Source organism: Somniosus microcephalus, unplaced genomic scaffold, assembly GCF_052327205.1.
Source record: "Somniosus microcephalus isolate GS21.2 unplaced genomic scaffold, FLI_Smic_1.0 unresolved_chr7, whole genome shotgun sequence".
In the NCBI taxonomy this organism is placed as follows: Eukaryota; Metazoa; Chordata; class Chondrichthyes; order Squaliformes; family Somniosidae; genus Somniosus; species Somniosus microcephalus.
The window spans coordinates 38,223,192-38,245,874 of NW_028225185.1; the positions used below are offsets into that span (position 1 = coordinate 38,223,192).

The 22,683-nt window shown below is 61.6% G+C and overlaps 1 protein-coding gene across 1 annotated transcript in view; it reads right to left on the minus strand.

Moving 5' to 3' along the window:
- The window catches only part of LOC147086813 (plasma membrane calcium-transporting ATPase 1-like), a 177,504-nt gene extending 170,849 nt beyond the window's left edge, over positions 1-6,655 (minus strand). The window contains exons 1-2 of the mRNA XM_085978324.1: positions 6,398-6,655; positions 605-916 (exon numbers count right to left, since the gene is read on the minus strand). Coding sequence (XP_085834450.1) covers positions 605-916; positions 6,398-6,655 — 570 coding nt within the window. The remainder of the gene's footprint in view (positions 1-604; positions 917-6,397) is intronic.
- Positions 6,656-22,683: the final 16,028 nt, after the last annotated feature.

Below are 22,683 nucleotides of genomic sequence, written 5' to 3' on the forward strand. Positions count from 1 at the left end.
AAGGAAGGAAGGAGGGAAGGAAGGAAAGAAGGAAGGAAAGAAGGAAGGAAGGAAGGAGGGAGGGAAGGAAGGAAAGAAGGAAGGAAAGAAGGAAAGAAGGAAGGAAAGAAGCAAGGAAGGAAGGAAAGAAGCAAGGAAAGAAGCAAGGAAAGAAGGAAAGAAGGAAGGAAAGAAAGAAGGAAGGATAGAAGGAAGGAAAGGAAGGAAGGAAGGAAAGAAGGAAGGAAGGAAGGAAAGAAGGAAGGAAAGAAAGAAGGAAGGATAGAAGGAAGGAAAGGAAGGAAGGAAGGAAGGAAGGAAAGAAGGAAGGAAAGAAGGAAGGAAGGAAAGAAGGAAGGAAGGAAAGAAGGAAGGAAGGAAGGAAAGAAGGAAGGAAGGAAGGAAAGAAGGAAGGAAAGAAGGAAAGAAGGAAGGAAAGAAGGAAAGAAGGAAGGAAGGAAGGAAGGAAGGAAGGAAGGAAAGAAGGAAGGAAAGAAGGAAAGAAGGAAGGAAAGAAGGAAAGAAGGAAGGAAGGAAGGAAGGAAGGAAGGAAGGAAAGAAGGAAGGAAGGAAAGAAGGAAAGAAGGAAGGAAAGTGGGAAGGAAGGAAGGATAGAAGGAGGCACAATGGACTGGAGGTGACGGTGGCGCGCGGTTGAAGGCAGTCGTTGATTGCCGGACATGTTGACGGTGAGCTGGTCGAAGGGCAGTGTGGGGAACCTACCTATGAAGAGCAGGGTGAAGATGATGATCAGCTGGTAGATGCCGTGCCCGAGGATGTTCTTCATCATGGTGCGGGAGATGAGCGGCTTGTTGCGCCCGTAGGGGCAGCGCAGGAGCAGGGCGTCCGTGGGCGGCTCCGTGGCCAGGGCCAGGGACGCAAAGGTGTCCATGATCAGGTTGACCCACAGCATCTGCACGGCCTTCAGCGGTGAGTCCTGGAGGGCGGAGAGGGAGAAACACGGGGAGGGTTAATGTTCGGGCTTCTCCATGGCGAAGGCGAGGGAGGGAGAGAGGAGGAAGGGAAGGAGGGAGGGAGGGAGGGATGAAAGCTTGATCGGCACCCCATTCACCACCTTAAACATCTCCTCCCTCCACCAGGGGCGCACCGTGGCTGCAGTGTGGACCATCTACAAGATGCACTGCAGCAACTCGCCAAGTCTTCTTCGGCAGCACCTCCCAAACCCTGAGAGTGAGGGACTGAGAGACACCAGTCAGTGTACAGATATCTCCCTGAGAGAGAGGGGACTGAGAGACACCAGTCAGTGTATAGATACCTCCCTGAGAGAGAGGGGACTGAGAAACACCAGTCAGTGTACAGATATCTCCCTGAGAGAGAGGGGACTGAGAGACACCAGTCAGTGTACAGATACCTCCCTGAGAGAGAGGGACTGAGAGACACCAGTCAGTGTACAGATATCTCCCTGAGAGAGAGGGACTGAGAGACACCAGTCAGTGTACAGATATCTCCCTGAGAGAGAGGGACTGAGAGACACCAGTCAGTGCACAGATATCTCCCTCAGGGAGAGGGGGCTGAGAGACACCAGTCAGTGTACAGATATCTCCCTGAGAGAGAGGGGACTGAGAGACACCAGTCAGTGTACAGATATCTCCCTGAGAGAGAGGGACTGAGAGACACCAGTCAGTGTACAGATATCTCCCTGAGGGAGAGGGGACTGAGAGACACCAGTCAGTGTACAGATATCTCCCTGAGGGAGAGGGACTGAGTGACACCAGTCAGTGTACAGATATCTCCCTCAGGGAGAGGGGGCTGAGAGACACCAGTCAGTGTACAGATATCTCCCTGAGAGAGAGGGGACTGAGAGACACCAGTCAGTGTACAGATATCTCCCTGAGAGAGAGGGACTGAGAGACACCAGTCAGTGTACAGATACCTCCCTGAGAGAGAGGGACTGAGAGACACCAGTCAGTGTACAGATATCTCCCTGAGAGAGAGGGACTGAGAGACACCAGTCAGTGTACAGATATCTCCCTGAGAGAGAGGGACTGAGAGACACCAGTCAGTGTACAGATACCTCCCTGAGAGAGAGGGACTGAGAGACACCAGTCAGTGTACAGATATCTCCCTGAGAGAGAGGGACTGAGAGACACCAGTCAGTGTACAGATGTCTCCCTGAGTGAGACGGGACTGAGAGACATCAGTCAGTGTACAGATATCTCCCTGAGAGAGAGGGACTGAGAGACACAGTCAGTGTACAGATGTCTCCCTGAGGGAGAGAGGACTGAGAGACATCAGTCAGTGTACAGATATCTCCCTGGGGGAGAGAGGACTGAGAGACACCAGTCAGTGTACAGATATCTCCCTGAGGGAGATGGACAGAGAGACACCAGTCAGTGTACAGATATCTCCCTGAGAGAGAGGGGTCTGAGAGACACCAGTCAGTGTACAGATATCTCCCCGAGAGAGAGGGGGCTGAGAGACACCAGTCAGTGTGCAGATATCTCCCTGAGAGAGAGGGGACTGAGAGACACCAGTCAGTGTACAGATATCTCCCTGAGGGAGAGAGGGGACTGAGAGACACCAGTCAGTGTACAGATATCTACCTGTGGGAGATGGACAGAGAGACACCAGTCAGTGTACAGATATCTCCCTGAGAGAGAGGGACTGAGAGACACCAGTCAGTGTACAGATATCTCCCTGAGGGAGAGGGACAGAGAGACACCAGTCAGTGTACAGATATCTCCCTGAGGGAGAGGGACAGAGAGACACCAGTCAGTGTACAGATATCTCCCTGAGAGAGAGGGACTGAGAGACACCAGTCAGTGTACAGATATCTCCCTGAGGGAGAGGGGACTGAGAGACACCAGTCAGTGTACAGATATCTCCCTGAGGGAGATGGACAGAGAGACATCATTCAGTGTACAGATATCTCCCTGAGAGAGAGGGACTGAGAGACACCAGTCAGTGTACAGATATCTCCCTGAGAGAGAGGGGACTGAGAGACACCAGTCAGTGTACAGATATCTCCCTGAGGGAGAGGGGACTGAGAGACACCAGTCAGTGTACAGATATCTCCCTGAGGGAGATGGACAGAGAGACATCATTCAGTGTACAGATATCTCCCTGAGAGAGAGGGACTGAGAGACACCAGTCAGTGTACAGATATCTCCCTGAGAGAGAGGGGACTGAGAGATACCAGTCAGTGTACAGATATCTCCCTGAGAGAGGGGACTGAGAGACACCAGTCAGTGTACAGATATCTCCCTGAGTGAGAGGGACTGAGAGACACCAGTTAGAGTACAGATATCTCCCTGAGGGAGAGGGACTGAGAGACACCAGTCAGAGTACAGATATCTCCCTGAGTGAGACGGGACTGAGAGACATCAGTCAGTGTACAGATATCTCCCTGAGGGAGAGAGGACTGAGAGACACCAGTCAGTGTACAGATATCTCCCTGAGGGAGAGGGACTGAGAGACACCAGTCAGAGTACAGATATCTCCCTGAGGGAGAGGGACTGAGAGACATCAGTCAGTGTACAGATATCTCCCTGAGGGAGAGAGGACTGAGAGACACCAGTCAGTGTACAGATAACTCCCTGAGGGAGAGGGACTGAGAGACACCAGTCAGTGTACAGATATCTCCCTGAGGGAGAGAGGACTGAGAGACACCAGTCAGTGTACAGATAACTCCCTGAGGGAGAGGGACTGAGAGACACCAGTCAGAGTACAGATATCTCCCTGAGGGAGAGGGACTGAGAGACACCAGTCAGAGTACAGATATCTCCCTGAGAGAGAGGGACTGAGAGATACCAGTCAGTGTACAGATATCTCCCGAGGGAGCGGGGACTGAGAGACAGGGTGGCATAGTGGTTAGCACTGTTGCCTCACAGCGCCAGGGACCCGGGTTCGAATCCAGCCTTGGGCGACTGTCTGTGTGGAGTTTGCACATTCTCCCTGTGTTTGCGTGGGTTTCCTCCGGGTGCTCCGATTTCCTCCCACAGTCCAAAGATGTGCGGGTTAGGTTGATTGGCTATGATAAAAAATTGACCCTTAGTGTTAGGGGGATTAAATACGTGGGGTTACGGAGATAGGGTGGGATATGTGTCGGTGCAGGCTCGATGGGCCGAAATGGCCTCTATCTGCACTGTGGGGTTTCTGTGATTCTGTGACACCAGTCAGTGTACAGATATCTGCCTGAGGAAGAGGGACTGAGAGACACCAGTCAGTATACAGATATCTTCCTGAGAGAGAGGGGACTGAGAGACACCAGTCAGTGTACAGATATCTCCCTGAGAGAGAGGGGACTGAGGGACACCAGTCAGTGTACAGATATCTCCCTGAGAGAGAGGGGACTGAGAGACACCAGTCAGTGTACAGATATCTCCCTGAGAGAGAGCGGACTGAGGGACACCAGTCAGTGTACAGATATCTCCCTGAGAGAGAGGAGACTGAGAGACACCAGTCAGTGTACAGATACAATTTCCTGAGTGAGAGGGGACTGAGAGACACCAGTCAGTGTCTAGATTGACCATGGGCGGGTAGGACCTCCTACTGGGTCTAGATTGACCATGGGCGGGTAGGACCTCCTACTGGTTCTAGATTGACCATGGGTGGGTAAAACCTCCTACTGGGTCTAGATTGCCCATGGGCGGGTAGGACCTCCTACTGGGTCTACACTGACCATGGGTGGGTAGAACCTCCTACTGGGTCTAGATTGCCCAATGGGCGGGTAGGACCTCCTACTGGGTCTAGATTGCCCATGGGCGGGTAGGACCTCCTACTGGGTCTACACTGAACATCGGCGGGTAGAACCTCCTACTGGGTCTAGATTGACCATGGCTGGGTAGAACCTCCTACTGGGTCTAGGTTGAACATCGGTGGGTAGGACCTCCTACTGGGTCTAGATTGAACATCGGTGGGTAGGACCTCCTACTGGTCTAGATTGAACATGGGAGGGTAGAACCTCCTACTGGGTCTACACTGAACATCGGCGGGTAGGACCTCCTACTGGGTCTAGATTGACCATGGGCGGGTAGGACCTCCTACTGGGTCTAGATTGACCATGGGTGGGTAGAACCTCCTACTGGGTCTACACTGAACATCGGCGGGTAGGACCTCCTACTGGGTCTAGATTGACCATGGGTGGGTAGGACCTCCTACTGGGTCTAGATTGACCATGGGTGGGTAGAACCTCCTACTGGGTCTAGATTGACCATGGGTGGGCAGAACCTCCTACTGGGTCTACGTCGAACATCGGTGGGTGGGACCTCCTACTGGTCTAGATTGAACATGGGAGGGTAGAACCTCCTACTGGGTCTACACTGAACATCGGCGGGTAGGACCTCCTACTGGGTCTAGATTGACCATGGGCGGGTAGGACCTCCTACTGGGTCTAGATTGACCATGGGTGGGTAGAACCTCCTACTGGGTCTAGATTGACCATGGGTGGGTAGAACCTCCTACTGGGTCTAGATTGACCATGGGTGGGTAGAACCTCCTACTGGGTCTAGATTGACCATGGGTGGGCAGAACCTCCTACTGGGTCTAGATTGACCATGGGTGGGCAGAACCTCCTACTGGGTCTAGGTCGAACATCGGTGGGTGGGACCTCCTACTGGTCTAGATTGACCATGGGTGGGTAGAACCTCCTACTGGGTCTAGATTGCCCATGGGCGGGTAGGACCTCCTACTGGGTCTAGATTGCCCATGGGCGGGTAGGACCTCCTACTGGGTCTACACTGAACATCGGCGGGTAGAACCTCCTACTGGGTTTAGATTGACCATGGCTGGGTAGAACCTCCTACTGGGTCTAGGTTGAACATCGGTGGGTAGGACCTCCTACTGGGTCTAGATTGAACATCGGTGGGTAGGACCTCCTACTGGGTCTAGATTGAACATCGGCGGGTAGAACCTCCTACTGGTCCAGATTGAACATGGGAGGGTAGAACCTCCTACTGGGTCTACACTGAACATCGGCGGGTAGGACCTCCTACTGGGTCTAGATTGAACATCGGTGGGTAGGACCTCCTACTGGGTCTAGATTGAACATCGGCGGGTAGAACCTCCTACTGGTCCAGATTGAACATGGGAGGGTAGAACCTCCTACTGGGTCTACACTGAACATCGGCGGGTAGGACCTCCTACTGGGTCTAGATTGACCATGGGTGGGTAGAACCTCCTACTGGGTCTAGATTGACCATGGGTGGGCAGAACCTCCGACTGGGTCTAGGTCGAACATCGGTGGGTGGGACCTCCTACTGGTCTAGATTGACCATGGGAGGGTAGAACCTCCTACTGGGTCTACACTGAACATCGGCGGGTAGGACCTCCTACTGGGTCTAGATTGACCATGGGCGGGTAGGACCTCCTACTGGTCCAGATTGACCATGGGTGGGTAGAACCTCCTACTGGGTCTGGATTGACCATGGGCGGGTATGACCTCCGACTGGTCACTAACCCTGGTGATGCAGGCACCAGTGAAAGCCACGGTCACTGCCACCACATTCACTGTTAACTGGAACTGCAGGAACTTGGAGATACTGTCGTAGACGTTGCGGCCCCACTTGACCGCCTTGACGATGCTGGAGAAGTTGTCGTCTGTCAGGATGATGTCCGACGCTTCCTTGGCCACATCCGTGCCGGCGATCCCCTGTGAAAACGGTACAGTCACTGCGAGGCAGATGTACAGACCAGTAATCCTTCTACACTGTCCCATCAAACTCTCCCAGAGCAGGTACAGCATGGGTTAGATACAGAGTAAAGCTCCCTCTACACTGTCCCCATCAAACACTCCCAGGGCAGGTACAGCACGGGTTAGATACAGAGTAAAGCTCCCTCTACGCTGTCACATCAAACACTCCCAGGGCAGGTACAGCACGGGGTTAGATACAGAGTAAAGCTCCCTCTACACTGTCCCATCAATCACTCCCAGGGCAGGTACAGCACGGGGTAGATACAGAGTAAAGCTCCTTCTACACTCTCCCCATCAAACACTCCCAGGGCAGGTACAGCACGGGTTAGAAACAGAGTAAAGCTCCCTCTACACTGTCCCATCAAACACTCACAGGGCAGGTACAGCATGGGTTAGATACAGAGTAAAGCTCCCTCTACACTGTCCCATCAAACACTCCCAGGGCAGGTACAGCACGGGTTAGATACAGAGTAAAGCTACCTTTACACTGTCCCATCAAACACTCCCAGGGCAGGTACAGCACGGGTTAGATACAAAGTAAAGCTCCCTCTACACTGTCCCCATCAAACACTCCCAGGGCAGGTACAGCATGGGTTAGATACAGAGTAAAGCTCCCTCTACACTGTCCAATCAAACACTCCCAGGGCAGGTACAGCACGGTGTTAGATACAGAGTAAAGCTCCCTCTACACTGTCCAATCAAACACTGCCAGGGCAGTTACAGCACGGGTTAGATACAGAGTAAAGCTCCCACTACACTGTCCCCATCAAACACTCCCAGGGCAGGTACAGCACGGGTTAGATACAGAGTAAAGCTCCCTCTACACTGTCCCATCAAACACTCCCAGGGCAGGTACAGCACTGGTTAGATACAGAGTAAAGCTCCCTCTACATTCCCATCAAACACTCCCAGGGCAGGTACAGCACGGGTTAGATACAGAGTAAAGCTCCCTCTACACTGTCCTATGAAACACTGCCAGGGCAGGTACAGCACGGGTTAGATACAGAGTAAAGCTCCCTCTACATTGTCCCCATCAAACACTCCCAGGGCAGGTACAGCACAGGTTAGATACAGAGTAAAGCTCCCTCTACACTGTCCCCATCAAACACTCCCAGGGCAGGTACAGCGCGGGTTAGATACAGAGTAAAGCTCCCTCTACACTGTCCCCATCAAACACTCCCAGGGCAGGTACAGCATGGGTTAGATACAGAGTAAAGCTCCCTCTACAGTGTCCCCATCAAACACTCCCAGGGCAGGTACAGCACCGGGTTAGATACAGAGTAAAGCTCCCTCTACACTGTCCCATCAAACACTCCAGGGCAGGTACAGCACGGGTTAGATACAGAGTAAAGCTCCCTCTACACTGTCCCCATCAAACACTCCCAGGGCAGGTACAGCATGGGTTAGATACAGAGTAAAGCTCCCTCTACAGTGTCCCCATCAAACACTCCCAGGGCAGGTACAGCACCGGGTTAGATACAGAGTAAAGCTCCCTCTACACTGTTCCATCAAACACTCCCAGGGCAGGTACAGCACGGGTTAGATACAGAGTAAAGCTCCCTCTACACTGTCCCATCAAACACTCCCAGGGCAGGTACGGCACGGGTTAGATACAGAGTAAAGCTCCCTCTACACTGTCTCATCAAACACTCCCAGGGCAGGTACAGCACGGGTTAGATACAGAGTAAAGCTCCCTCTACACTGTCCCATCAAACACTCCCAGGGCAGGTACAGCACGGGTTAGATACAGAGTAAAGCTCCCTCTACACTGTCTCATCAAACACTCCCAGGGCAGGTACAGCACGGGTTAGATACAGAGTAAAGCTCCCTCTACACTGTCCCATCAAACACTCCCAGGGCAGGTACAGCACGGGTTAGATACAGAGTAAAGCTTCCTCTACACTGTCCCCATCAAACACTCCCAGGGCAGGTACAGCATGGGTTAGATACAGAGTAAAGCTCCCTCTACACTGTCTCATCAAACACTCCCAGGGCAGGTACAGCACGGGTTAGATACAGAGTAAAGCTCCCTCTACACTGTCTCATCAAACACTCCCAGGGCAGGTACAGCACGGGTTAGATACAGAGTAAAGCTCCCTCTACACTGTCCCATCAAACACTCCCAGGGCAGGTACAGCACGGGTTAGATACAGAGTAAAGCTCCCTCTACACTGTCCCCATCAAACACTCCCAGGGCAGGTACAGCACTGGTTAGATACAGAGTAAAGCTCCCTCTACACTGTCCCATCAAACACTCCCAGGGCAGGTACAGCACGGGTTAGATACAGAGTAAAGCTCCCTCTACACTGTCCCCATCAAACACTCCCAGGGGAGGCACCCAAGATTGGGTGGCTCTGGATTAATGATATGAATTGGTTGAGCCTAGATAGTGAATATAAGGAGATCATTCAACCCAATCCTTAGCCAATGGCCACACACGTACAGTTTCAATAAGGTGTTACTGGATATCGACGAGATATAGGAACTGGCATTTCTCCACATCCTCAGTTCCTTCCTAAGCGCTTCACAGCCAATGAAGTAGTTTGGAAGCACTGTCACTGTTAGTGTGTAGGCAAACGTACAGTCACAGAGTGCACAGCAAGATCCCACAAACAGTAAACGGGATTAGAGGCTGGTTAATCTGTTTTATTAGTGACAGTGCGGCACTCCCTCTGTACTGCCCCTCCGACAGCGTGGCGCTCCATCAGTATTGCCCCACCTACAGTGCGGCGTACCCTCAGTACTGCCCATCCGACAGTGCGGCACTCCCCCAGTACCGCCCCTCCGACAGTGCGGCGCTTCCTCAGTACCGCCCCTCCGACAGTGCGGCGCTCCCTCAGTACCGCCCCTCCGACAGTGCGGCGCTCCCTCAGTACCGCCCCTCCGACAGTGCGGCGCTCCCTCAGAACCGCCCCTCCGACAGTGCGGCGCTCCCTCAGTACCGCCCCTCCAACAGTGCGGCGCTCCCTCAGTACTGCCCATCCGACAGTGCGGCACTCCCCCAGTACTGCCCCTCCGACAGTGCGGCGCTTCCTCAGTACTGCCCCCCCAACAGTGCGGCGCTCCCTCAGTACTGCCCCTCCGACAGTGCGGCGCTCCCTCAGTACTGCCCCTCCCACAGTGCGGCGCTCCCTCAATACTGCCCCTCTGAAAGTGTGGCACTTCCTCAGTACTGCCCCTCCGACAGTGCGGCGCTCCCTCAGTACTGCCCTCCCACAGTATGGTGCTCCCTCAGTACTGCCCCTCCGACAGTGCGGCGCTCCCTCTGTACTGCCCCTCCGACAGTGCGGCGCTCCCTCAGTACAGCCCCTCCCACAGTGCGGCGTTCCCTCAGTACTGCCTCTCTGATAGTGCGGCGCTCCCTCAGTACTGCCCCTCCCACACTGCGGCGTTCCCTCAGTACCGCCCCTCCGACAGTGCGGCGCTCCCTCAGTACCGCCCCTCTGACAGTGCGGCGCTCCCTCAGTACCGCCACTCCGACAGTGCGGCGCTCCCTCAGTACTGCCCCTCCGATAGTGCAGCGCTCCCTCAATACCGCCCCTCCGACTGTGCGGTGCTCCCTCAGTACTGCCCCTCCGACAGTGCGGCGTTCCCTCAGTACTGCCCCTCCGACAGTCCGGCGCTCCCTCAGTACTGCCCCTCCGACAGTGCAGCACTTCCTCAGTACTGCCCCTCCGACAGTACGGCGCTCCCTCAGTACTGCCCCTCCAACAGTGCGGCGCTCCCTCAGTACTGCCCCTCCGACAGTGCGGCACTCCCTCAGTACCGCCCCTCCGACAGTGCGGCGCTCCCTCAGTACCGCCCCTCCGACAGTGCGGCACTCCCTCAGTACCGCCCCTCCGACAGTGCGGCGCTCCCTCAGTACCGCCCCTCCGACAGTGCAGTGCTCCCTCAGTACTGCCCCACCGACAGTGCGGCACTCCCCAGGTACTGCCCCTCCGACAGTGCGGCGCTCCCTCAGTACCGCCCCTCCAACAGTGCGGTGCTCCCTCAGTACTGCCCCTCCAACAGTGCGGCGCTCCCTCAGTACTGCCCCTCCGACAGTGCGGCACTTCCTCAGTACTGCCCCTCCAACAGTGCGGCGCTCCCTCAGTACTGCCTCTCCCACAGTGCGGCGCTCCCTCAGTACTGCCCCTCCAACAGTGCGGCGCTCCCTCAGTACTGCCCCTCCCACAGTGCGGCGCTCCCTCAGTACTGCCCCTCTGACAGTGCGGCGCTCCCTCAATACTGCCTCTCACACATTGCGGCGTTCCCTCAGTACTGCCCCTCCGACAGTGCGGCGCTCCCTCAGTACCGCCCCTCCGACAGTGCGGCGCTCCCTCAGAACTCCCCATCCAAAAGTGCGGCGCTCCCTCAGTACTGCTGCTCCGACAGTGCGGCGCTCCCTCAGTACTGCCCCTCCCACAGTGCGGCGCTCCCTCAGTACTGCCCCTCCGACAGTGCGGTGCTCCCTCAGTACCGCCCCTCCGACAGTGCGGTGCTCCCTCAGTACCGCCCCTCCGACAGTGCAGTGCTCCCCCAGTACCGCCCCTCCGATAGTGCAGCACTCCCTCAGTACTGCCCCTCCGACAGCGTGGCGCTCCATCAGTATTGCCCCACCTACAGTGCGGCGTACCCTCAGTACTGCCTCTCGGACAGTGCGGTGCTCCCTCAGTACTGCCCATCCGACAGTGCGGCACTCCCCCAGTACTGCCCCTCCCACAGTGCGGCGCTCCCTCAGTACTGCCCCTCCGACAGTGCGGTGCTCCCTCAGTACCGCCCCTCCGACAGTGCGGTGCTCCCTCAGTACCGCCCCTCCGACAGTGCAGTGCTCCCCCAGTACCGCCCCTCCGATAGTGCAGCACTCCCTCAGTACTGCCCCTCCGACAGCGTGGCGCTCCATCAGTATTGCCCCACCTACAGTGCGGCGTACCCTCAGTACTGCCTCTCGGACAGTGCGGTGCTCCCTCAGTACTGCCCATCCGACAGTGCGGCACTCCCCCAGTACTGCCCCTCCGACAGTGCGGCGCTCCCTCAGTACTGCCCCTCCAACAGTGCAGCGCTCCCTCAGTACTGCCCCTCCGACAGTGCGGCGCTTCCTCAGTACTGCCCCTCCAACAGTGCGGCGCTTCCTCAGTACTGCCCCCCCAACAGTGCGGCGCTCCCTCAGTACTGCCCCTCCGACAGTGCGGCGCTCCCTCAGTACTGCCCCTCCCACAGTGCGGCGTTCCCTCAATACTGCCCCTCTGACAGTGCGGCGCTCCCTCAGTGCCGCCACTCCGACAGTGCAGTGCTCCCCCAGTACCGCCCCTCCGACAGTGCTGCACTCCCTCAGTACTGCCCCTCCGACAGTGCGGCGCTCCATCAGTAATGCCCCTCCGACAGTGCAGCGCTCCCTCAGTACTGCCCCTCCGACAGTGCGGCGCTCCATCAGTACTGCCCCTCCGACAGTGCAGCGCTCCCTCAGTACCGCCCCTCCGATAGTGCAGCACTCCCTCAGTACAGCCCCTCCGACAGTGCGGCGCTCCTCAGTACCGCCACCCCGACAGTGTGGTGCTCCCTCAGTATTGCCCCTCCGACAGTGTGGCGCTCTCTCAGTACCGCCCCTCCGACAGTGCGGTGCTCCCTCAGTACAGCCCCTCCGACAGTGCGGCGCTCCCTCAGTACTGCCCCTCCGACAGTGCGATGCTCCCTCAGTACCGCCCCTCCGACAGTGCGGCGCTCCCTCAGTACTGCCCCTCCGACAGTGCGGCACTCCCTCAGTACTGCCCCTCCGACAGTGCGGCGCTCCCTCAGTGCTGCCCCTCCGACAGTGCAGCGCTCCCTCAGTACTGCCCCTCCGACAGTGCGGCGCTCCTGCAGTACTGCCCCTCCGACAGTGCGGCGCTCCCTCAGTGCCGCCCCTCTGACAGTGCGGCGCTCCCTCAGTGCCGCCACTCCGACAGTGCGGCGCTCACTCAGTAACGCCCCTCTGACAGTGCGGCGCTCCCTCAGTACTGCCCCTCCGACAGTGAGGCGCTCCCTCAGTACCGCCCCCCGACAGTGCGGCGCTCGCTCAGTACTGCCCCTCCGACAGTGCGGCGCTCCCGCAGTACTGCCCCTTCCACAGTGCGGTGCTCCCTCAGTCCTGACCCTCCGACAGTGCGGCGCTCCCTCAGTACTGCCCCTCCAACAGTGCGGCACTTCCTCAGTACTGCCCCTCTGACAGTGCGGCACTCCCTCAGTACCGCCCCTCCGACAGTGCGGCGCTCCCTCAGTACTGCCCCTCCAACAGTGCGGCGCTCGCTCAGTACTGCCCCTCCGACAGTGCGGCGCTCCCTCAGTACTGCCCCTCCCACAGTGCGGCGTTCCCTCAGTACTGCCCCTCCGACAGTGTGGCTCTCCCTCAGTACCGCCCCTCCGACAGTGCAGTGCTCCCCCAGTACCGCCCCTCCAACAGTGCGGCACTCCCTCAGTACTGCCCCTCCGACAGCGCGGCGCTCCATCAGTATTGCCCCTCCTACAGTGCGGCGTTCCCTCAGTACTGCCCCTCTAACAGTGCGGCGCTCCCTCAGTGCCGCCACTCCGACAGTGCCGCGCTCACTCAGTACCGCCCCTCCGACAGTGCGGCGCTCACTCAGTACTGCCCCTCCGACAGTGCAGTGCTCCCTCAGTACGCCCCTCCGACAGTGCGGCACTCCCTCAGTACCGCCCCTCCGACAGTGCGGCGCTCCCTCAGTACCGCCCCTCCGACAGTGCGGCGCTCCCTCAGTACCGCCCCTCCGACAGTGCAGTGCTCCCTCAGTACCGCCCCTCCGACAGTGCGGCGCTCCCCCAGTACTGCCCCTCCGACAGTGCGGCGCTCCCTCAGTACCGCCCCTCCAACAGTGCGGTGCTCCCTCAGTACTGCCCCTCCGACAGTGCGGCACTTCCTCAGTACTGCCCCTCCAACAGTGCGGCGCTCCCTCAGTACTGCCCCTCCGACAGTGCGGCGCTCCCTCAGTACTGCCCCTCCAACAGTGCGGCACTTCCTCAGTACTGCCCCTCCCACAGTGCGGCGCTGGCGCTCCCTCAGTACTGTCCCTCCAACAGTGCGGCGCTCCCTCAGTACTGCCCCTCCCACAGTGCGGCGCTCCCTCAGTACTGCCCCTCCGACAGTGCGGCGCTCCCTCAATACTGCCTCTCACACATTGCGGCGTTCCCTCAGTACTACCCCTCCGACAGTGCGGTGCTCCCTCAGTACTGCCCCTCCGACAGTGCGGCGCTCCCTCAGTACTGCCCCTCCGACAGTGCGGCGCTCCCTCAGTACCGCCCCTCCGACAGTGCGGTACTCCCTCAGTACTGCCCCTCCGACAGTGCGGCGCTCCCTCAGTACCGCCCCTCCGACAGTGCGGCGCTCCCTCAGTACTGCCCCTCCGACAGTGCGGCGCTCCCTCAGTACCGCCACCCCGACAGTGTGGTGCTCCCTCAGTATTGCCCCTCCGACAGTGTGGCGCTCCCTCAGTACCGCCCCTCCGACAGTGCGGTGCTCCCTCAGTACAGCCCCTCCGACAGTGCGGCGCTCCCTCAGTACTGCCCCTCCGACAGTGCGATGCTCCCTCAGTACCGCCCCTCCGACAGTGCGGCGCTCCCTCAGTACTGCCCCTCCGACAGTGCGGCACTCCCTCAGTACTGCCCCTCCGACAGTGCGGCGCTCCCTCAGTGCTGCCCCTCCGACAGTGCAGCGCTCCCTCAGTACTGCCCCTCCGACAGTGCGGCGCTCCCGCAGTACTGCCCCTCCGACAGTGCGGCGCTCCCTCAGTGCCGCCACTCCGACAGTGCGGCGCTCACTCAGTACCGCCCCTCTGACAGTGCGGCGCTCCCTCAGTACTCCCCATCCAACAGTGCAGCGCTCCCTCAGTACTGCCCCTCCGACAGTGAGGCGCTCCCTCAGTACCGCCCCCCGACAGTGCGGCGCTCACTCAGTACTGCCCCTCCGACAGTGCGGCGCTCCCGCAGTACTGCCCCTTCCACAGTGCGGTGCTCCCTCAGTCCTGACCCTCCGACAGTGCGGCGCTCCCTCAGTACTGCCCCTCCAACAGTGTGGCACTTCCTCAGTACTGCCCCTCCCACAGTGCGGCGTTCCCTCAGTACTGCCCCTCCGACAGTGTGGCTCTCCCTCAGTACCGCCCCTCCGACAGTGCAGTGCTCCCCCAGTACCGCCCCTCCAACAGTGCGGCGCTCCCTCAGTACTGCCCCTCCCACAGTGCGGCGCTCCCTCAGTACTGCCCCTCCGACAGTGCGGCGCTCCCTCAGTACTGCCCCTCCCACAGTGCGGCGTTCCCTCACTACTGCCCCTCTGACAGTGCGGCGCTCCCTCAGTGCCGCCACTCCGACAGTGCAGCGCTCCCTCAATACCGCCCCTCCGACACTGCAGTGCTCCCCCAGTACCGCCCCTCCGACAGTGCGGCGCTCCCTCAGTACCGCCCCTCTGACAGTGCGGCGCTCCCTCACTACTGCCCCTCTGACAGTGTGGCACTCCCTCAGTACCGCCCCTCCGACAGTGCGGCGCTCCCTCAGTACTGCCCCTCCGACAGTGCGGCACTCCCTCAGTACTGCCCCTCCGACAGTACGGCGCTCCATCAGTACTGCCCCTCCGACAGTGCAGCGCTCCCTCAGTACTGCCCCTCCGACAGTGCGGCGCTCCATCGGTACTGCCCCTCCGACAGTGCAGCGCTCCCTCAGTACCGCCCCTCCGACAGTGCAGCACTCCCTCAGTACTGCCCCTCAGTACCGACCCCCCGACAGTGCGGTGCTCCCTCAGTACCGCACCTCCGACAGTGCAGTGCTCCCTCAGTACTGCCCCTCCGACAGTGCGGCGCTCCCTCAGTACTCCCCCTCCGACAGTGCGGCGCTCCATCAGTACTGACCCTCCGACAGTGCAGCGCCCCCTCAGTACCGACCCCCCGACAGTGCGGCGCTCCCTCAGTACCGCCCCTCCGACAGTGCGGCGCTCCCTCAGTACCGCCCCTCCGACAGTGCAGTGCTCCCTCAGTACCGCCCCTCCGACAGTGCGGTGCTCCCTCAGTACCGCTCCTCCGACAGTGCGGCGCTCCCTCAGTACAGCCCCTCCGACAGTGCGGCGCTCCCTCAGTTCTGCCCCTCCGACAGTGCGGTGCTCCCTCAGTACCGCCCCTCCGACAGTGCGGCGCTCCCTCAGTACTGCCCCTCCGACAGTGCGGCGCTCCCTCAGTACTGCCTCTCCGACAGTGCGGCGCTCCCTCAGTGCTGCCCCTCCGACAGTGCGGCGCTCCCTCAGTACCGCCCCTCCGACAGTGCGGCGCTCCCTCAGTACCGCCCCTCCGACAGTGCAGTGCTCCCTCAGTACTGCCCCTCCGACAGTGCGGCACTCCCCCAGTACTGCCCCTCCGACAGTGCGGCGCTCCCTCAGTACCGCCCCTCCAACAGTGCGGCGCTCCCTCAGTACTGCCCCTCCGACACTGCGGCACTTCCTCAGTACTGCCCCTCCAACAGTGCGGCGCTCCCTCAGTACTGCCCCTCTGACAGTGCGGCGCTCCCTCAGTGCCGCCACTCCGACAGTGCAGCACTCCCTCAGTGCCGCCCATCCGACAGCGCAGTGCTCCCCCAGTACCGCCCCTCCGGCAGTACGGCGCTCCCTCAGTACTGCCCCTCCGACAGTGCGGCACTCCCTCAGTACCGCCCCTCCGACAGTGCGGCGCTCCCTCAATACCGCCCCTCCGACAGTGCGGCGCTCCCTCAGTACCGCCCCTCCGACAGTGCAGCGCTCCCTCAGTACTGCCCCTCCGACAGTGCGGCGCTCCCTCAGTACCGCCCCTCCGACAGTGCAGTGCTCCCACAGTACTGCCCCTCCGACAGTGCGGCGCTCCCTCAGTACTGCCCCTCCGACAGTGCGGCGCTCCCTCAGTACTGCCCCTCCCACAGTGCGGCGCTCCCTCAGTACCGCCCCTCCGACAGTGCAGTGCTCCCTCAGTACTGCCCCTCCGACAGTGCAGTGCTCCCTCAGTACCGCCCCTCCGACAGTGCAGTGCTCCCTCAATACCGCCCCTCCGACAGTGCGGCGCTCCCTCAGTACCGCCCCTCCGACAGTGCGGCGCTCCCTCAGTACCGCCCCTCCGACATTGCGGCGCTCCCTCAGTACTGCCGCTCCAACAGTGCGGCGCTCCCTCAGTACCGCCCCTCCGACAGTGCGGCACTCCCCCAGTACTGCCCCTCCAACAGTGCGGCGCTCCCTCAGTACTGCCCCTCCGACAGTGCGGCACTTCCTCAGTACTGCCCCTCCAACAGTGCGGCGCTCCCTCAGTACTGCCCCTCCAACAGTGCGGCGCTCCCTCAGTACTGCCCCTCCGACAGTGCGGCGCTCCCTCAGTACTGCCCCTCCGACAGTGCGGCGCTCCCTCAGTACTGCCCCTCCGACAGTGCGGCGCACCCTCAGTGCCGCCTCTCCGACAGTGCGGCGTTCCCTCAGTACCGCCCCTCCGACAGTGCGGTGCTCCCTCAGTACCGCCCCTCCGACAGTGCGGCGCTCCCTCAGTACCGCCCCTCCGACAGTGCGGCGCTCCCTCAGTACCGCCCCTCCGACCGTGCGGTGCTCCCTCAGTACTGCCCCTCCCACAGTGCGGCGCTCCCTCAGTACTGCCCCTCCCACAGTGCGGCGTTCCCTCAGCACTGCCCCTCTGACAGTGCGGCGCTCCCTCAGTACAGCCCCTCCGACAGTGCGGTGCTCCCTCAGTACAGCCCCTCCGACAGTGCGGCGCTCCCTCAGTACCGCCCCTCCGACCGTGCGGTGCTCCCTCAGTACTGCCCCTCCCACAATGCGGCGCTCCCTCAGTACTGCCCCTCCCACAGTGCGGCGTTCCCTCAGCACTGCCCCTCTGACAGTGCGGCGCTCCATCAGTGCCGCCACTCCGACAGTGCGGCGCTCACTCAGTACCGCCCCTCCGACAGTGCGGCGCTCCCTCAGTACTGCCCCTCCCACAGTGTGGCGTTCCATCAATACTGCCCCTCTGACAGTGCGGCGCTCCCTCAGTGACGCCACTCCGACAGTGCAGTGCTCCCCCAGTACCCGCCCCTCCGACAGTGCGGCGCTCCATCAGTGCTGCCCCTCCGACAGTGCGGCGTACCCTCAGTACTGCCCCTCCGACAGTGCGGCGCACCCTCAGTACCGCCCCTTCGACAGTGCGGCACTCCCTCAGTACTGCCCCTCCGACAGTGCGGCGCTCCCTCAGTACTGCCCCTCCGACAGTGCGGCACTCCCTCAGTACTGCCCCTCCGACAGTGCGGCGCTCCCTCAGTACCGCCCCTCCAACAGTGCGGCGCTCCCTCAGTACTGGCCCTCCGACAGTGCGGCACTTCCTCAGTGCTGCCCCTCCAACAGTGCGGCGCTCCCTCAGTACTGCCCCTCCAACAGTGCGGCGCTCCCTCAGTACTGCCCCTCCGACAGTGCGGCGCTCCCTCAGTACTGCCCCTCCCACAGTGCGGCGCTCCCTCAGTACTGCCCCTCCGACAGTGCGGCGCTCCCTCAGTACTGCCCCTCCCACAGTGCGGCGTTCCCTCACTACTGCCCCTCTGACAGTGCGGCGCTCCCTCAGTGCCGCCACTCCGACAGTGCAGCGCTCCCTCAGTACCGCCCCTCCGACACTGCAGTGCTCCCCCAGTACCGCCCCTCCGACAGTGCGGCACTCCCTCAGTACCGCCCCTCCGACAGTGCGGCGCTCCCTCACTACTGCCCCTCTGACAGTGTGGCACTCCCTCAGTACCGCCCCTCCGACAGTGCGGCGCTCCCTCAGTACTGCCCCTCCGACAGTGCGGCACTCCCTCAGTACTGCCCCTCCGACAGTACGGCGCTCCATCAGTACTGCCCCTTCGACAGTGCAGCGCTCCCTCAGTACTGCCCCTCCGACAGTGCGGCGCTCCATCGGTACTGCCCCTCCGACAGTGCAGCGCTCCCTCAGTACCGCCCCTCCGACAGTGCAGCACTCCCTCAGTACTGCCCCTCAGTACCGACCCCCCGACAGTGCGGTGCTCCCTCAGTACCGCACCTCCGACAGTGCAGTGCTCCCTCAGTACTGCCCCTCCGACAGTGCGGCGCTCCCTCAGTACTCCCCCTCCGACAGTGCGGCGCTCCATCAATACTGACCCTCCGACAGTGCAGCGCCCCCTCAGTACCGACCCCCCGACAGTGCGGCGCTCCCTCAGTACCGCCCCTCCGACAGTGCGGCGCTCCCTCAGTACCGCCCCTCCGACAGTGCAGTGCTCCCCCAGTACTGCCCCTCCGACAGTGCGGCGCTCCCTAAGTACCGCCCCTCCGACAGTGCGGTGCTCCCTCAGTACCGCTCCTCCGACAGTGCGGCGCTCCCTCAGTGCAGCCCCTCCGACAGTGCGGCGCTCCCTCAGTTCTGCCCCTCCGACAGTGCGGTGCTCCCTCAGTACCGCCCCTCCGACACTGCGGCGCTCCCTCAGTGCTGCCCCTCCGACAGTGCGGCGCTCCCTCAGTACTGCCTCTCCGACAGTGCGGCGCTCCCTCAGTGCTGCCCCTCCGACAGTGCGGCGCTCCCTCAGTACCGCCCCTCCGACAGTGCGGCGCTCCCTCAGTACCGCCCCTCCGACAGTGCAGTGCTCCCTCAGTACTGCCCCTCCGACAGTGCGGCACTCCCCCAGTACTGCCCCTCCGACAGTGCGGCGCTCCCTCAGTACCGCCCCTCCAACAGTGCGGCGCTCCCTCAGTACTGCCCCTCCGACACTGCGGCACTTCCTCAGTACTGCCCCTCCAACAGTGCGGCGCTCCCTCAGTACTGCCCCTCTGACAGTGCGGCGCTCCCTCAGTGCCGCCACTCCGACAGTGCAGCACTCCCTCAGTGCCGCCCATCCGACAGTGCAGTGCTCCCCCAGTACCGCCCCTCCGGCAGTACGGCGCTCCCTCAGTACTGCCCCTCCGACAGTGCGGCACTCCCTCAGTACCGCCCCTCCGACAGTGCGGCGCTCCCTCAATGCCGCCCCTCCGACAGTGCGGCGCTCCCTCAGTGCCGCCCATCCGACAGTGCAGTGCTCCCCCAGTACCGCCCCTCCGGCAGTACGGCGCTCCCTCAGTACTGCCCCTCCGACAGTGCGGCACTCCCTCAGTACCGCCCCTCCGACAGTGCGGCGCTCCCTCAATACCGCCCCTCCGACAGTGCGGCGCTCCCTCAGTACCGCCCCTCCGACAGTGCAGTGCTCCCTCAGTACTGCCCCTCCGACAGTGCGCGGCGCTCCCTCAGTACCGCCCCTCCGACAGTGCAGTGCTCCCTCAGTACTGCCCCTCCGACAGTGCGGCGCTCCCTCAGTACTGCCCCTCCGACAGTGCGGCGCTCCCTCAGTACTGCCCCTCCCACAGTGCGGCGCTCCCTCAGTACCGCCCCTCCGACAGTGCAGTGCTCCCTCAGTACTGCCCCTCCCACAGTGCGGCGCTCCCTCAGTACCGCCCCTCCGACAGTGCAGTGCTCCCTCAATACCGCCCCTCCGACAGTGCGGCGCTCCCTCAGTACCGCCCCTCCGACAGTGCGGCACTCCCCCAGTACTGCCCCTCCAACAGTGCGGAGCTCCCTCAGTACTGCCCCTCCGACAGTGCGGCACTTCCTCAGTACTGCCCCTCCAACAGTGCGGCGCTCCCTCAGTACTGCCCCTCCAACAGTGCGGCGCTCCCTCAGTACCGCCCCTCCGACAGTGCGGCTCTCCCTCAGTACCGCCCCTCCGACCGTGCGGTGCTCCCTCAGTACTGCCCCTCCCACAGTGCGGCGCTCCCTCAGTACTGCCCCTCCCACAGTGCGGCGTTCCCTCAGCACTGCCCCTCTGACAGTGCGGCGCTCCCTCAGTACAGCCCCTCCGACAGTGCGGTGCTCCCTCAGTACAGCCCCTCCGACAGTGCGGCGCTCCCTCAGTACCGCCCCTCCGACCGTGCGGTGCTCCCTCAGTACTGCCCCTCCCACAGTGCGGCGTTCCCTCAGCACTGCCCCTCTGACAGTGTGGCGCTCCCTCAGTGCCGCCACTCCGACAGTGCGGCGCTCACTCAGTACCGCCCCTCCGACAGTGCGGCGCTCCCTCAGTACTGCCCCTCCCACAGTGCGGCGTTCCATCAATACTGCCCCTCTGACAGTGCGGCACTCCCTCAGTCCTGCCCCTCCGACAGTGCGGCGCTCCCTCAGTACTGCCCCTCCGACAGTGCGGCACTCCCTCAGTACTGCCCCTCCGACAGTGCGGCGCTCCCTCAGTACCGCCCCTCCAACAGTGCGGCGCTCCCTCAGTACTGGCCCTCCGACAGTGCGGCACTTCCTCAGTGCTGCCCCTCCAACAGTGCGGCGCTCCCTCAGTACTGCCCCTCCAACAGTGCGGCGCTCCCTCAGTACTGCCCCTCCGACAGTGCGGCGCTCCCTCAGTACTGCCCCTCCCACAGTGCGGCGCTCCCTCAGTACTGCCCCTCCGACAGTGCGGCGCTCCCTCAGTACTGCCCCTCCCACAGTGCGGCGTTCCCTCACTACTGCCCCTCTGACAGTGCGGCGCTCCCTCAGTGCCGCCACTCCGACAGTGCAGCGCTCCCTCAGTACCGCCCCTCCGACACTGCAGTGCTCCCCCAGTACCGCCCCTCCGACAGTGCGGCGCTCCCTCAGTACCGCCCCTCCGACAGTGCGGCGCTCCCTCACTACTGCCCCTCTGACAGTGCGGCACTCCCTCAGTACTGCCCCTCCGACAGTACGGCGCTCCATCAGTACTGCCCCTCCGACAGTGCAGCGCTCCCTCAGTACTGCCCCTCCGACAGTGCGGCGCTCCATCGGTACTGCCCCTCCGACAGTGCAGCGCTCCCTCAGTACCGCCCCTCCGACAGTGCAGCACTCCCTCAGTACAGCCCCTCCGACAGTGCGGTGCTCCCTCAGTACAGCCCCTCCGACAGTGCGGCGCTCCCTCAGTACCGCCCCTCCGACCGTGCGGTGCTCCCTCAGTACTGCCCCTCCCACAATGCGGCGCTCCCTCAGTACTGCCCCTCCCACAGTGCGGCGTTCCCTCAGCACTGCCCCTCTGACAGTGCGGCGCTCCATCAGTGCCGCCACTCCGACAGTGCGGCGCTCACTCAGTACCGCCCCTCCGACAGTGCGGCGCTCCCTCAGTACTGCCCCTCCCACAGTGTGGCGTTCCATCAATACTGCCCCTCTGACAGTGCGGCGCTCCCTCAGTGACGCCACTCCGACAGTGCAGTGCTCCCCCAGTACCGCCCCTCCGACAGTGCGGCGCTCCATCAGTGCTGCCCCTCCGACAGTGCGGCGTACCCTCAGTACTGCCCCTCCGACAGTGCGGCGCACCCTCAGTACCGCCCCTTCGACAGTGCGGCACTCCCTCAGTACTGCCCCTCCGACAGTGCGGCGCTCCCTCAGTACTGCCCCTCCGACAGTGCGGCACTCCCTCAGTACTGCCCCTCCGACAGTGCGGCGCTCCCTCAGTACCCGCCCCTCCAACAGTGCGGCGCTCCCTCAGTACTGGCCCTCCGACAGTGCGGCACTTCCTCAGTGCTGCCCCTCCAACAGTGCGGCGCTCCCTCAGTACTGCCCCTCCAACAGTGCGGCGCTCCCTCAGTACTGCCCCTCCGACAGTGCGGCGCTCCCTCAGTACTGCCCCTCCCACAGTGCGGCGCTCCCTCAGTACTGCCCCTCCGACAGTGCGGCGCTCCCTCAGTACTGCCCCTCCCACAGTGCGGCGTTCCCTCACTACTGCCCCTCTGACAGTGCGGCGCTCCCTCAGTGCCGCCACTCCGACAGTGCAGCGCTCCCTCAGTACCGCCCCTCCGACACTGCAGTGCTCCCCCAGTACCGCCCCTCCGACAGTGCGGCACTCCCTCAGTACCGCCCCTCCGACAGTGCGGCGCTCCCTCACTACTGCCCCTCTGACAGTGTGGCACTCCCTCAGTACCCGCCCCTCCGACAGTGCGGCGCTCCCTCAGTACTGCCCCTCCGACAGTGCGGCACTCCCTCAGTACTGCCCCTCCGACAGTACGGCGCTCCATCAGTACTGCCCCTTCGACAGTGCAGCGCTCCCTCAGTACTGCCCCTCCG